The 16,492-nt window shown below is 35.4% G+C and overlaps 1 protein-coding gene across 5 annotated transcripts in view; it reads right to left on the reverse strand.

Annotated features, from left to right (window-relative positions):
- Positions 1–16,240, reverse strand: part of APP (amyloid beta precursor protein) — a 175,530-nt gene extending 159,290 nt beyond the window's left edge. For 3 of the 5 annotated variants that reach the window (XR_012488001.1, XM_074300601.1, XM_074300600.1), the window contains exon 1: positions 15,937–16,240. Coding sequence is in view for 4 of the 5 variants with exons in the window: in XM_074300601.1 (XP_074156702.1) it covers positions 15,937–15,993 (57 nt within the window). In the remaining variant the exon portion in view is untranslated. The remainder of the gene's footprint in view (positions 1–15,936) is intronic. The other 2 variants (XM_074300602.1, XM_074300603.1) reach the window with 2 other exon arrangements.
- Between the last annotated feature and the right edge of the window lie 252 nt (positions 16,241–16,492).

The following is a 16,492-nucleotide window of genomic DNA, read 5'->3' on the forward strand; positions in this document are numbered from 1 at the left end:
ACAAACACACAGACACCCACACACCCATATCCTCTATATTTCACATGAAACTTTTCTAAAAATTGATCATATATTAGAAAAGAGATATAAAGGCAGAAAACATACTTAATATCTCCTTTATAGATTTTAATGAAATAAGAATAGAAACTGGTTCTGAGACAATAAACAAAAGCTACAGACCCAAATGTAGACTTAATAAAACCTAAACTCACGAGGGTCAAAAAATGAATCACAAGAACAATAACTATGAAAAAGAAAATGATAATGAAACAACATACAAAAATTTCTGGAATGCAACTGAAGTAATCTTCAGAGAGAAAAAAAAAATCACATCTTTACAACCATAAATTTACAACATAGGAAAGACTTAATTAACTGAATATGCATTTTTAAAAGTTAAAAAATAAACCTAAAGTAAATAAAAATTAGGAGCTATAAATAAATTGGAAAAAAGAGAAACAAACAAAATTAATAGCTGGTTTTTTGAAAAGATGAAACTGATAAACCTTTAGTGAATCTGACTTCATATTTGAAGGCAAAAAAAAATCAAATATAATAACAAATGAGCAAGGTGAAAGAAATAAAAAGAATAATCAGGACATATATGAAGTTACATGCTAACAAAACTGAAGACACAAAAGAAAAAATATAAAATAGCCAAACTTTCAGAAGACTAAGTAAAGATCTTAAATACCCCAATCTCAAAAAAAATTTTTTTGTGAAAAACAAACAGATTTAACTAATTTAAAATTGATTTGCAATTTAAAACTGTGATGTAAAACTGATTTAATTGAACAAAAGAGGAAAAAAATCTTGAATTGCACATGTTTAACCTATATTGGATTGCTTGCTGTCTACAGGAGAAGGTAGGAGGAAGAAGGGAGAAAAATTTAGAACACCAAGTTTTGCAATGAAAACTATCTTCTGCATGCATTTGGAAAAATAAAAATTTAAAAAATCTTCTGGTCCTCATTCATTCATAGGAGAATTCTATCAAAAATTGAAAGAAAGGGGTCAAGCTAGGTGATGCAGTGGATATAGCTCCAGCCTTGAAGTCAGGAGGACCTGAGTTCAAATCTAGACTCAGACACTTAACACTCTATGACCCTGGGCAAGTTATTTAGCCCCAATTGCCTCAGGGAAAAAAAAATTGAAAGAACAAGTAGCACTTATACTTCAGAAATTACTCTCAAATATTGAAAAAGAAAACACTCTACCAGAATCCTTTGGTAAGACAAATAAAGCCCTAATACCTAAACCAGGGAAAGATAAAACATGGAAAGAAAACTATAGGCCAATATTATGACTGTTGACTTAATTTTTAACAAAATTCTCCTTAAAAGATTATAGCAACTTATCCAATAAATCATTCATTATGATCAAGAAGAATTTATATTCAGGTTGCAAGGATCTTTCAACATTAGGAAAACAATCAATAAAATTAATCATATTAAAAAAACCAAGTCATCTAAAACCACATGATCATCTTAATAGATGCAGAAAAAGTCTCTGACAAAATATAAAACTCTTTTATACTAAAAATTTAGCCTTGATATTTTTCTTCAGTTGTAGTTATATCCAACTCTTTATGACCCTATGGACACCAAAGCTGCCTCCACTATCTCTCAAAGTCTGTCCAAAATCATGTTCATCCTTTCCAGGATACTTCCATTAACCTTCTAGTGGACTGCCTGACTTAATTTAAGTATTGACTGAGTTGGTTTTCAGAGTTCTTTGGAACTCTGAAAAGATCTTCTCCAGCACCAGAATTCAGAAGCATAAATTCTCTGGCACTCAGCTTTCCTGTGCAATTGCCAGAGCAGATAGGGCTATTGGAAAAACCAATAGCTTTAACTATATATAACTTTTTCAACACGGTGAAATTTCTGTTTTAAAAAGAAAAATTAATATGCTATCCAGATTTGCCATAATTTTCCCTCCAACAAGCATCTTTTAATTTCACGGCTATATTCACCATCTGCTGTGATCTTTGAACCCAAGAATATAAAGTCTGACACTAGTTCCATTTCTTCTCTATTTGCCAGAAAGCGATGAGACAAACTACCAAGATCTTGGGGCTTTTTTATGTCAAGCTTCAAGTCAGTTTTAATACATCTTCTTTTACCCTCATCAAAAAGACTTAATTCCTCTTTACTTTCTGCCTTTTAAAAATATCATAAGGAACGTCTATCTAAAATAAAAAATATGTATATACAATGGGGATACATTAGAATGTTTTCCTAATAAATATGAGTGATGAAAAAAAATGTTGATTTTCCCCACTATTATTTTATATAGTTCTGGAAATGCTAGTGACGAGGAAACCCCAAAACTCTGAAAAAATCTTTAAAGGAGAAAACTTCCTTACTCTGCCTCAGTGAGGGGACTCCATCCCAAGCACAAACAGTTTCATCTTTGTTATCTGAGTGGGGTTGGCTCAGTCCTGAAACCCATTGAATTCAATTCAAATTCTAACCCTGGATGAAACCCAGCCAGGGGCCAATCTGGGACTCCACCTACAAGCCCCCTTCAGCTTGTAGCTAAAGCCCCCTACTATAAAAAAGCCAGACTGGAGCTCTCTCTTTGCAGAGGGTCTAAATATGCTATCACCACGCCTGGCACCAAAGACTCTCTGCCCATTGGAACCCTAGTTCCAGTGCCTTTTTATCTCTACCTTCAACTTTACTAACTAGACTTTACTTCCAAACCCCATAATAAACCTCTTTTATCCATCTAGGTTTTTGGGCCTGGAAATTCCTTTACTCTTGCGCCGCTACTAGACTTCATTCATTTAACTCTGTATCCTTGCGCTGAATCCAAAGGGGTTGCAGGGGAGCTCTATTTGACTCCCTGTACCCTGAACCTGCCACTAGACCTCAATTAAACCCTAATTTCACTTGGGTACCCTAATTCTAAACCTCATCATTAGTAAGAGCAATAGGACAAGAGAAAGGAAGCAAAGGAATAGAAGCAAAGAGGAGAAAAAACTATCCCTGTCTGCTGACCATATGATGGTTTATTTGGAAAACCCCCGGAAACGAGCAAAGATATTGCGACAACAGATTCGGTAAAGATGCTGGCTACAAAATAAATCCTCAAAAATCAATAGTAGTTCTATATAATAATACAAAACACAAAAACCAATAAGAGAATTAGAAGTTTCATTCCAAATAGACACAAAATGAATAAAATATCTGGGAAGCTGGCTACCAAAGTACATCAAACATAATTCTATATAAATCTATGTAAATAGATTCAATTACAAGGTACTCCTTAAAGAAATAACCAACTATAAAGCTAAACAATATTTCAGTATTCATGGCTAGTTTATGCCAATATAATAAAAATGCCAATACTATTAAAGTATGTTCCTATTTTTAATACCATGTTTAGGAGATATTTTACTCAGTTTGATAAAATAATAAGATATAATTATAAAAACAAAAGATATTCTAGGAAATTATGAAAAGGAGAGACAAAAGGGAAATAGCACTTCCAGAATTAAAAACTATATCCTAAAAAAGCAATTATCAAATTCACCTGGTATTGATAACAAGATAAAGAAACAGATCAATGAGATGGATTAGACAAGGGAGATTAAGCAACCAAAGAACTCATTAACCCAGTGTTGGATAAAGTGAGACACAAATTACTTAGGGAAAAACTTCCTATTTGAAAGAAAAATTGCTGGGAAAACCAGAAAACAGCCTCGTAGAAATTAGGATTAAACCAACATCTTAAAAGAACACTCCATAATGCATTCTAAATGGACACATGACCTTAATATTAAAGATTATAACATAAAAGAATATAAAAGAAAAAATAACATGCTTCTTATAGCTAGGAATAGGAGATATGAACAATAAATAATTAATAAATATATGTAAGATCTAATAGTTATTCTCTAATAGATAGTCACAGGATATGAACAAATAATTCTCAAAGAAGAAGGACTTCAACGAATTCACAGCTACATTGGGAAAAAAGTTCCTTAGAACTAAGAGAAATTCAAATCAAAACATCCCTAAGCTTTTACCTTATGCCCTACTTGGCAAAAATGACTAAAAAATGGCAACAGTCAAAGTTTGAAGAGTTGTAGAAAGATAGGCACACTGATACATTATTGAGTGAGCTTTGAAATGGCATAACTAATTTGGAAAGCAATTTGAAACCATGCAAAAATAGTGAGTAAATTGTCATTTTGAAGGAGAGACTTCATTGCTGGACTTATACTCGAAGGAATTCTTCACTAAGAACAAAATCTTATCAACAAATATTATTAGGGCCATATTTTGTGATAGGTAAGAATTAGAACCAAAGTAGAAGCTCATCAATTGGGATTAGCTAAACAAAGTGTGATATATGAATATAATGGAATACCCTACTGTATGTAGTAATGTATTGTAATGTATTATAATGAATATGTATTGAATACAGAGAGATTTAAAAGAACTGATGCAGAGTGAAGTAAGCAGAGCCAAGAAAACAATATACAGAGTAACTTCAAAAATGGAAATGGAAATAACATCCCAAAATCAAAAGTAAATGTAACAAAAGTATAAGCAGGACTCAGGATGAAGAATGGATAATCCACAAGTATTATACATTGTATACATTGTACATTGTACATTTTTGGACTCTTTCATTGCATTGATAAATTTGGTTGGCTTTTTCCCCCCTCCAAAAAAAAAAAAAAGAGGCAAAAGGTCTGAGGCGCAAAATGATACACTGAATACCATGGTAAAATAAAAAACCAAAAATGTTAATAAAAACTTCTCCCTCCAGCCTTCACCAAAATTACTTTGTACTATATTTTTTTTATATATATTTAAACATTTGTGTGTTATCTTATATGATGGAATTTAAGGTCTTTGATGTTAAAATCAAATTAGAGTCTCATATCATATAGTATAGTATCTTGTGTATAGTAGGCATTATGAATAGGAGAAAAAAAAGTCTTATCTGTTTACAAATATTCACAATTGCATATGTAAAAACTAAAAATAAAAACTGCCCACACATTCAACAGTTCAGGAATGGCTAAACAAATTGAAAAGTATTATGGAATATTATTTCACTGTAAGAAATGACATAGAAAGAATTCAAAGAAATATGCGACACTATAGGATAGGAAGCAGAGCAAAGGAAGCAAAATTTGAACATTCACCTTTACTCTACCAGGCACAGAACTCCCTTTATGTATTATGTCCCTTAATTTGCACTAAAAAATTAGGTTTACTCAAAAAAAGCTATCAAGATAACCTCTGTAAATGTGCTCCTAGAACTTAATTGACAAGCTTCCTCCAATGTGTTCAAATTTAATAGCCTGTTGATATAATAAGTCAAAGTAAAGACATTTAATGAAATAGTATACCATGAATAGTAGTAACAAACCATAACTTCCACAAATTGCGAACTTTCAATATATACAGCATCAGTAAAAGAGTGAACAAACATTGGGTACTTAGATAGAGGGAACTCAGATGGCCAAGGCAACTCCTCCGTCTATGTTGTTTCCCTTCTCTAGTCATCCTCATCCTGTACATTTCCATCTTGACTTGACAACTCAATTCAGCAACTAGACCTCCATCTATTACTCTGCTCTCTGTAGGGTTCATTGTATTTCACTGCATGAGTTACTTTACTACAAGATGTTACTACCAATAGTAGATGGGAGAAAGAGAGCTATGGAGTAAAGAAAAATTTGTACTTCAGCAGATGTACAATGGGAAAGGCAAAAAGTGATTTCCCCCAAGAGTTGAGTTCTTCTGAAATGTCAGAAACTCCATAGCCAAAAATTACTAATTTCTTCTACATGGTCTAGCTTGCTATTTAAACGTCCAGGGAGTATGGCTGACAATCCAGTCAGTCACAGGCTAACCATATTACTGTTTTGTGGGGCTCTTTTACACCTCCTCAAGGAACAAAGAAATACTTTTAAATAAGTTACTTAGGATGTAAACCACTCAAAAGTTTCACGTTCTTCACAGATATAATCATTCACTGTCACTTTTACCTACAAGCTTCAGTTGATCAGGGATTCCCAACAACCTTTCACATGTAGATTACAAGATTCAGAAAATTATTTAAAAAAAAAAAAAAGGAAAGCAAAAAGCTTATAGATGCTATCTGATTATGATTAATATGGATTTTTTAAAAAGTCAACTAACCAAGGAAATGTACAATTTAATTTAAATCTTGATTCTTGTTTGCATATAAGATTGTTTTTATTCATTATAAAAATAACTGACTTTAATATGGTGCTTTAAAGTTTACAAAGCACTTAAAAAGTTTACCAATTTGTGATAAGTGATATGGAAATGTGTTTTCCTTAAATCTCTTCAAACCAAAGACCTCAGAAAAAGAAATCATGTACCAAAATGTAAATAAAATATTCAGTGACTAAAAAGCAGAATCCACAATATATTAAGATAACAAACCCTAAGAAATAACAAAGATTTCAATATTTGAAATTCCCATGCAGCCCTCCAAATCTCAAATCATGCTGAATATGAGGCATGCAGTACAACCTGGAATACACTAGCAATGACTAAAGCTTTACTTCTCTTCCCTCTCTCCACAGAAGAGTTACTGATTCTGTTCATTCATGCAAAGGAAATGGAAACTCCCAGAAATATTGTAACCAAATTCCAATATATTATAGCCAAAGGAAATGGAAAATAAACTATGATATAGGAAAAATATTCAGAACTAATTAGAAAGGGAGAAACTTTTTGTTTAATAATAGCTTTTATTTTTCAAAATATATGCAAAATATATTCAACACTTACAAAATCTTGTGTTTCAAATTTTTCTCCCTCCTCCCTTGCACAGCACATAATCCAATATAGGTTAAACATGTGCAATTCTTCTAAACATATTTCCATATTTATCATGCTACACAAGAAAAATCAGATCAAAAGAGAAAAAAACACAAGAAAGAAAAAAAAATCAAGCAAATAACAATAAATGTGAAAAGAGTCTATTGTGATCCACATTTAGTTCCTACAGTCTTTTCTCTGAATGCAGATGGCTCTCTCCATCACAAGACCATTGGAACTGGCCTGAATCATCTCATTCTTGAAAAGAACCATGTCCATCAGAATTGATAATCATATAGTATAATTGTTGCCATGTACAATGATCTCGGTTCTACTTACTTCATTTAGCATCAATTTATGTAAGTCTCTTCAGGCCTCTCTGAAATCATCCTGCTTATCATTTCTTATAGAACAATAATATTCCATAACATTCAAGAAAGGATTTTCTATCAAATATCTCAGATAATGATCTAAGATATATAGGGAGTTTATACATATATGTAAAATAAGAGCCTTACCCCCAAAAAATATTAATATAAAATTATTCAGCCATTCTCCAACTGATGGGGATCCACTCAATTTCCACTTTCTTGTCACTACCAAAAAAATGTTACAAATATTTTTATACATGTGGGTCCCTTTCCCTCTTTTAAGATCTCTTTGGGATATAAGCCCAGTAGAGACACTACTGGATCAAAGGTATAATAGTTTGATAGCTCTTTGGGCATAATTCCAAATTGCTCTCCAGAATGGTAGGATCAATTCAAATTCCACCAAAAATATATCAGTGTTCCAGTTTTCCCACATCCCCTCCAATATTTGTCATCTGTTCCTGTCATCTTAGCCACTTAGTAGTGGTATTTCAGAGTTGTCATAATATGCATTTCTCTAATCAAATGTAATTTAGAACATTTTTCCATACGACTAGAATAAATTTTTCTTTGTCTGAAAATTGTGTGTTCATATTCTTTGACTAATTATCAATCAGGGAATGGCTTATATTGTTATAAGTTTCAGTCAATTCTCTAAATATTTTAGAAATGAGGCTTTTCTCAGAAATGCTGGATGTAAAAATGTTAGGAAGAAACTTTCATATCAAGGAAAAGGAGACAAGGCATCTAGAGAACCAAGTAATCAAACAAACAAAATCCAGTCAACAAGCACTTATTTAGTTCTTTATTTGTGCCAGGCACAGTACTAAACAAAACAGTTCTTGACCTCAAGAAGCTCACAATCTAATAAAGAGATAACATGCAAACAATTATGTAATATGTAGGGGATAATTTTATAGGAGTCTCATTAGCATTAATTGACACCAGAAAAAGTTTTGGGTGGGGAAAATACTAATTGCTAGAAGGATAAGCAAAGGCTTCATTGTTTGAATTGAATCTTGAAAGAAACTAGACATTCTAAAAGGAAGAGATGAGAGGGAATAAATACATAGGAGTAGAGTAGTCCTTTGGCCTATCCCAAATATTCAGAAGAAGCTATTCTATGAGTAGAGGATTATTATCTGGCCATGTGAGGGAGGGGGGGGAAGAAGGGAAAATGGGGCAGGGCACAAATTTAATGAAAATGATATTCAAATGTATCTGTGATCTATTCAATGCTTTGAATCCCCTCCAACAACTCAAACTGCAAATGATACTATTTAAAATAATAGTAAAAATAGTAAATGTGCAGTGTTATGTCAAACTACCAAGCAAATATTTGAGAGCCAGGAAAAAAAAATTACTTGGAAAAATCAAAAGGTCTAAAATTTCGAGGGAAATTAAGAGAATCACAAGCACTACCAGATTTCAAATTATACTACAAAACAGTATCATCAAAACTATTTGGAATTGTTTTTAAAATTGAAATTTAAATTAGTAGAATAGATAGAAAAATAAGAATCAGAAATTACATTTAATAGCCCCCTTTTTATAAATCTAGGAGCACAAACTGCTAAGTAAAGGATTTCTCATTTTAGAGAAACTATTTGAAAAACTAAAAAAAAATTTGGTAGAATTTAGCTATACATCAACATCATACTTAGCTCAAAACAGATGTACTATCTGAAATTCAAGTAAATTAGAAGAAAAACAAATCAGGTGCTCTTCCCACATATCAAAAGGAATAGAGTGCTTACCAAGAGAGAGAAAAGAGTACAAAAGAAAATATAATTGTCATCATATGATATTTAAAACTCATGGCATGAACATAATCAATCTAGCTAGAATATATTGATCATGAAAAGATTTTCTATCAAATATCTCAGATAATGGTTTAAAATATATAGGGAGTTTATACATATATGTAAAATAAGAGCTTTATCCCACCCCAAAGTATTAATAATGTAAAATTATCCATTTTAAATCTTATACCATATTTTAATATTTATCACAGGCACATATATGTATATATATGTATATGTCTATATTTATATACACACACATGAATACAAGTTTCCCTAAACTCCAATGCCTCAAACTAATTATTAAAATCTACATGGCTATAGTCCCTTTATGACTCAAAATCAAATTAATAAATTTTAATATTACAATTAATAAATTATAAAAGCAGCAAAAACCAGTAGCAAAACAATGATGGACTCTATCTAAAATGGCCATTAAAAAAAGTACAAACAGGTAAAAACAAGAAATTCAGATTCCATAGAAAAGAGAAGACAAATGGATCTAGAGAAGATTAGATTAAGAGAAGCTGCCTTAAGAATAAGTTCCAAACTTGAGTGATGGTTCTAAGTAACGAAATAAATAATAAAATGTGTCTCAAATAACAAATACTAAGAGAAATTATAGAAGAAATAGCTACTGAAATTATATCAAAATATTTTGCAAATATTTGTCATGATCAAAACATTTTCAGCTATAATAAAAAAGAATCATACTTTAAAAATTTATTTTTTTTAAAGTATTGTTTATGAGTGTGGTACACAACAGCATTTTTACTTTTGTTGTTTGCTTGCGTTTTATTTTGCTTTTCTTTTTTTTTTTTCTTGTGCAGCACGATAATTGTATAAATACGTATACATTAATTGGATTTAACATATATTTCTATCACGTTAAACATATATTGGACTACTTGCCATCGAGGGGAAGACGTGGAAAATTGGAACACAGTGTTTTGAATGTTTGCTAATTTTTACAGCTATTTATATACATACAATATAAAAATAGGTATATAAACAAAAATATAGCTAAGTTCCTAATGTTGAAGAATTGTCCACTGTTTTGAAAAATAAAAAGCTTTAATAAAAAAATTATTGTTTAAAAGCAGTTTTTAAAGAAAATGATATAATTATCCTTTCTAAGAAAAATCAACTTATCAACAAATTAAATGTCTCTATTATTCTAGGGCATCACACAATCTAGAAAGGATAGACACTACATTATTTATTCTTTATTTTGTGCCTCTAGAGGCAGAATAGCATAGTAGATGGAGATTTGGCTCTGAATGATAATAGTAAATAAATAATGATAGCTAGCATTCACGAAGGAGGCACTTTAAGGTTAGAAAAGCACTTGACAAACATTATCTCAGGTTAGGGTTACAATCCTGATAGGTAGGTGCTAAATATACACTGTGCTGTCTAGAAGCCAGAAAGACCCAGGCCTAAATTGTGCCTCTGCCACATCCCAGATCTGTGAAACTGGGCAAATTATTTAATCTCTCAGTGCCCTGGGGAAATTGTGACTTTTAAATCATAGAGAAGGTGGAGCCCTGCACTTGGACAGGGAGTTCCTCACTCAAAGCTGCCTCCACCAATGAAATCACAAGTTCAGTTCCTATATAAAATCCATGACATAAAAATGCCCTGAGTTTGTGGCAATGGTTTAAAAAAACCTACAAAGGAAACCTGAAAGTCTGGTACTATTATCTAGATGAACTGTACTTAACGTCTCATTCATCCTAATTTAAAGTGTCTTCACATTCTTCAGGAATAAAAACCTTTCCATCTCCCCAGCAGCCAGACAGACATAAAAGTAGAGGTGGAAGGAACTTGCAAAGGCCCATTACAGCGGGTTAAGTACTAGTCTCAGGATTTAAAGCCACATTATTTGGTATCAAATAATAATTCTATTTCCAATCCAACATGTTACCTCTTAAAAAGGTCAAACTTTTCATTCTAAGTGCTTTAATATTCTTTTATCTAACTAAATTTTCTAAATATTGCTTTTCTTTTAAAAATTTAATCAAGTTTTGATTGAAAAAAGGGGCATCTCAGAGAGAAACAATGTACCAAATGTACTCTATGCCTGCCTCACACACACACAAAATATTACCATTATCAAATGAAAAGTTTTTTGGTTTTTTTTTCCCCACATCTCCTCTTCTACTACCATTCTTCAAGGCTGAATTTCCAAAATCTAGCATGAGAATATTTACCATCTTTGGAGAATTTTTCCCTGGGAAAAAATAACTTTAGGCATAAGACTTATATAATCAGATTCCCTTGGAATGATTAACATGCAAATATCAGACCAGTAAAAGTTGTGAAAATATTCTTTGGAGTAAATCAATGTTATCAATTAAAAATATTTTTAATTTTGCTTCTAACCAACCCTGAGACATTTTGCATTCCCACATCTGAGAAAGAAGAAATGACTCCTGAATGATGGAAAGAAAGATGAGATTGTGTACCTGTATAAAAAATCAAAGTGGCTAGAGCTTCTTTCAAGGAAAAACACATGTAAATCCATAAACACTTTGGGAGAGACTCATAGAAAAGCTACAGACATGAAGAAGCCAGCTGTTCAACATGTCCTTGATTTCAGCTTGCCTCCCTATGAGACTAAAATGGGCTTTTAATTTGAATGAAACTAGGCCCTCTCTCTTGGTTTGAGAGATTTAATTTTGATTGAAGCCAAAGAACTCATTTACTGATGTGTTTTGTGGTATATTGCAATCTGTATGACTTATCTGATTTCTGTTTGCTTAAATAAATGGATTTACTCACTATTCATTTATGCACTGGACTTTTGTGTAAGCATTTTGTGGAAAGAAACTAAACTGGTAAGTTAGTGGACATAAAAGCTACCCTCTCCTTTAACTGCAACTACTGTTTTCTCTTATATTTTTATACCTATATTCATTAAACTTGAGTGACATAGTCTGAGAATATGATGAAAAGTGCAAATAAAGCTTGAGAATCATCTCCAAATATTTATAGTAAGAAGGAACTCAATATCTATCTAGTCTAATTTCCTCATATTTATAGAAGAAGAAACTGAAGACTAAAAAGGTAAAAGACCTTGGTGAAGGACACAAGCTAAGTTGTGGACCCCATTGAATTGTAAATTCTTGTCTGCCTTAGTTTTGATTTTAGTAGATACCTAAGACATATTGGATGAACACAGGTCATGCATTACAACTCAGTTTGTATAACTCCTAACACTTAATGCTGCTTATTATAAACCCATTCAGAAGATTAATTTAATTCTGTTGTTATCTATTTCAAAACCAACAGATATAATAGGATCATAGTTGAAGACATTTCAATTTAAAATAGTATTGGTTTTACCCTGATGGTATGTGATAGAATTAGTGTTTCTCAGAGTTTCTTCTATTCTAATCCCACTCACAGCCTGTCCACATCACCCCTCCTGCACCACCTCCTCTGCAGCCTGACCATTGGGTCTGATTAGTTTTCTTCTGTAAAGGGAGAAAATTTGGGACTCTACGGGGCAAATGAAGAGGAGTAGTTATATCTCTGACTGTATGGATACATTTTCTAGGTACTTCAAAGCATCAAATGACCCATCCACCTGAGGTCAAGGCCATTCAAACTCCACAAATGTCTGACTCCAAGTCCAGCACTCCACTGTCCAAATCCAATGAGCCACCTATCCACACTTTGAATTTGTATAAATTATATTTCAGGAGACATGGGCCATCCTGATTCAAGCTGCTCCTATTATTAACTGCTGAATGACCTAAATAACAGTACCACATTTTGTGTCCGCACCAAGCCTGAACTAATCTAGTACTTAGCACAGTGCTTGGCCCATGATAGTCCTTTAATAAATTCAAAGTAATTTCAAGAGGAGTAAAGCACTAATAACTAGGAGAGGAGAGAGGGGAGGTTGAGCAAGAAAGGTCTCCTAGGTAATAGCAGCAGTAGTTAGTAGCAGTATCTCCAAACAAGGAGATGAGAAAGGAAGACATTCCAGACATAAAGGACTATTTGTGCAAAACCACAGAAATGGCTATGCATGAAGAATGGCTAGCAGGTTAGACTGGGACTGAGAGTATATACACAGAGTAATATAAAATTAATAGATTCGAATTACATTATAGCAGATTTAAATGTCAGGAAAAGATCTTGTATTTTATACTAGAAATAAATAAAGCCACTGAAGATTTCTGAATAAGGGGAGTACATAGTGACATGATCAGATCTGTTTCAGAAATATTTATTGATTTGACAATTTGCAGACAATGGACTGAAGAAGGAAAAGACTGGAGACTGGAGACTGGAGTTAGGGAGAATACTTAGTAGATTATTGTAATAGTCTAGGTAAAAGTTGACCAAGGCCCAAACTAGGGTAGCTATGGTGTGAATGGAGAGGAATGTGAGAGTGGATGCACGGTCTTCATTCTCAACAAAATTTGGAAACTCATTAGATAGGGAAGCAGAGGGAAAGGGAAGAGTACTCCAAGATTGCTAATCTGATTAAAAGTATGGTTGTGTCACGGGAAAGTCTGAATGAGTGATGCATTTAAGGGGATGAGTTCCATTTTGGACATCTTGAGTTTAAGATACCTATAGGACATGTTCAACAGTAAGTTGGTAGTACAAAACTGGCTTTCAGGAAAGACATTAGGGCTGAATACACAGATTTATTTGTCATCTACACATAGATGACAGATGGAAGTTAACTGGCTAATCAAGGAGTATTAATGCAAAAAGGAGAACATAATAGAGCATTAAGAAACACCTACATTTAAGGAGTGGGAGACAGATGTGAGCACTGGTTAATTTGCAGAAAATTCCTCAATCCTTAATACAATTAGAACTGAAACCATCAAAATTAACCTAAGAGAATTTCAATTCTAACTTTCCAGGTCCATCCTCTGGATGAAGTGTAACTGAGCAATCAAATGGTTAAAAAGGCTAGCAAAAAGAACAGAAATAGAAGCAAAGGCCTTAGCTGTAGAATCAAGCTGTCCCCATTTAAAAACCTAAAGGCTATAAAGAAAAAGAAAATAATCAAGATTTGGGAGGGTAGCTTTCACATTAAGTTTCAAATAAAAGCTTCAAAATATGGAAGGTAATAATTTTCATTCCCAAGAGCTTCTTAAATCAACAGGAGAAATCTCATTATGGAAAAACTGAGATAATTCTATAAATGCATGTAGACTTTATTGTTTCAAAAGCCTCTTTTTCCTATGAATTAAAAAAAAAACAAACCAACCAGGGTACCTTTAAGTTATCTTTTCATAAAAGTACTCTCTTTACCTAGAATTGGAATGATTTTTAACTCTGGAAGGTAAAACCCAGAAAGTTCTATGACCTTTGCAAAACTGGCAAGTTTTTAAAAAATTATGATGCTACATTATCCCATTTATTCTCCTTGGAATTAAAAAAAAAAAACCCAGTTATTTAGATTTTTTTTGACTTGTTTTAATTATCCTAATGGGGGAAGGGAGGTTTATGATGAGGGAGGCAAGAGACAAATTGCCAAGTATGGAATTGGAACCCAACTGATGGTCACTTACCCCCACCACAGGCAATATGAACACACTCAGAGGATTTAAGGCTTTCAAGCAAAAAGAAAAATTACTTCTATTTTTGGCACGAGAAATTCAATTAATACTTGGAAATTAGTGTACGGGCAGAAAACGTGTTAAACACCTAGTGATGGTCGAATTTCACCAGGATGCTGCGTTCATCATAGCTCTTCTTTGCTGCACTGCAGAGACGCCATCTTCATCTTAATCTTCACTCAATGCAGCCCTTTCATCTGCATCTTAAAAACAAGGTTGAAGAGGAAGCCCTCTCCAAATACTGCTCGAGGGTCAACCCGGAGTGCCCGGCACACCCAGAGCTAAGGCTGCTCTTTCCCCAGCAAGCCTCTCCTTCCATACAGCAGTAGTAAACATCCCCTTTATAGCCTCCCCTAGCCATGGCTCTTCCTGCTTTTACACACCCTGCTTCTCCTAGTGTTTAATCTTAAGGACACACCACATCATCCGAAAAGTCCTCGGGAGCGGGAGGAGAAGTCGCTCCACAGAGCTTCTCCCCGTCTCCCCGCCACGTCCCCTAAGCCGACACGCAGAAAGCAGGAAAGCCGCAGCTCTGCCCACAGCATTCCGGACGGAGGGAGAAGCCCGGGGAGGGAAGGGCGGCCGGGCTTCGGCTTTTGTTTCAGGAAACCTTTTCCTGGAGGGAAGGGACGGGAAAACAGCAACATGTCGGGGCTCTGGAAAGGTGTGGTGAAGGGAAAAGGGTGGGGGCTGGGGGACTCTCCATCCATCTGCATAAGAGATGGAGGAGGAAAATGGGAAAATTGGCAGTTACCCTCCGAGGGGTTGTTAGCTATTGGCAACGGATCCCTACTACTCCCTCCCCCATCCCCCTGCACCGAGGCGACAAGAGAGCAGAAAGAGGGGGGATTTGTAAAGATGGTGGTGGAGATGAAAGAAGTCTCTAAGGCACGGAGTTGTGCCCCAGTCCTGCCTCGGGAATTTTACCGACATGCCCTTCCCCAGGACACCGGGGAAAGGCTCTGAAAAGCAGGCTCCGTCTGAGTTATTGTCCCAGCGTTTCGGGGGCGCGGGGTCGCCTTCTCGCTTCCCCGATGCACAGCCCCGGCTTAACCGCCCAGGAAGGAGCCTTCCCTAATGTGTCACACTCTAACTTAAAACAGGCCGTCATTTTGAGTCAGGTGGGAGGAGGAGAGGAAGGAAAAACATCAGCCGGGGAGGGTCGGAAGCTTGCGGTCTACACCTGCCCACTGCGGGTGGTTATGGCAAACTCCCCCCGCCCATAAACTGCAGGCGCCGGACCGAGCAGAGACAAAGAGGGAGCAAAAAGACGCTTCCCGGGAAGCGAAAAACCCTGCACGGTTTCCTCCTCCCACACCTCTCCTGGCCCCTAGGCCCGGGCACCTACCTCCAGGGCTCCAACAGTCCAGGAGAACAGCACCAACGGCACCAAAGGAGGCAGCATCCCGACCCTGCAGGAAGAGATGGAGACCGGCTGCTCTGGGGTCCACTGGCGGCCACTGCAGCTGCAGCTGCGCTATTCCTCTTCCTCTCCCTCCTCCTCCTCTTCCTCCACTGCCGCCGCCGCCTCCGCTTCCTCCGAGCTTCCCTGCCTCGTCTGGCTCACTGCTGCTCAGGAAACTGAGCAGAAGCAGCTGCTCCAGCCAGGCTCGGGGAGAGAAGTCACCTGATTCCGGCAATCCAGAACGCCGTGGATGCTAAGGTGACGTGGAGAGACCCCTAGCGGAGCCGCGAGGTAACCGTGCCGGCCTCAGCTCTGCCATGGGGCCCTCCCCAAGCCGGCAGAAGCACACCTGAGCCCCACAGGTGGAGGCGAAAGAAGCCCGGCTGCTTGGCATTCCAGAGAGGGATTAAAGGATTAGCGGGGATTTGGGATGAAGTTGTACCCACCCTGCTTCCCATCTATGAAAAGGTTCAGTGTGGGGGACTTTGTGTTTCACTTT

Source organism: Sminthopsis crassicaudata, chromosome 3 (genome assembly GCF_048593235.1).
Source record: "Sminthopsis crassicaudata isolate SCR6 chromosome 3, ASM4859323v1, whole genome shotgun sequence".
NCBI lineage: Eukaryota > Metazoa > Chordata > Mammalia > Dasyuromorphia > Dasyuridae > Sminthopsis > Sminthopsis crassicaudata.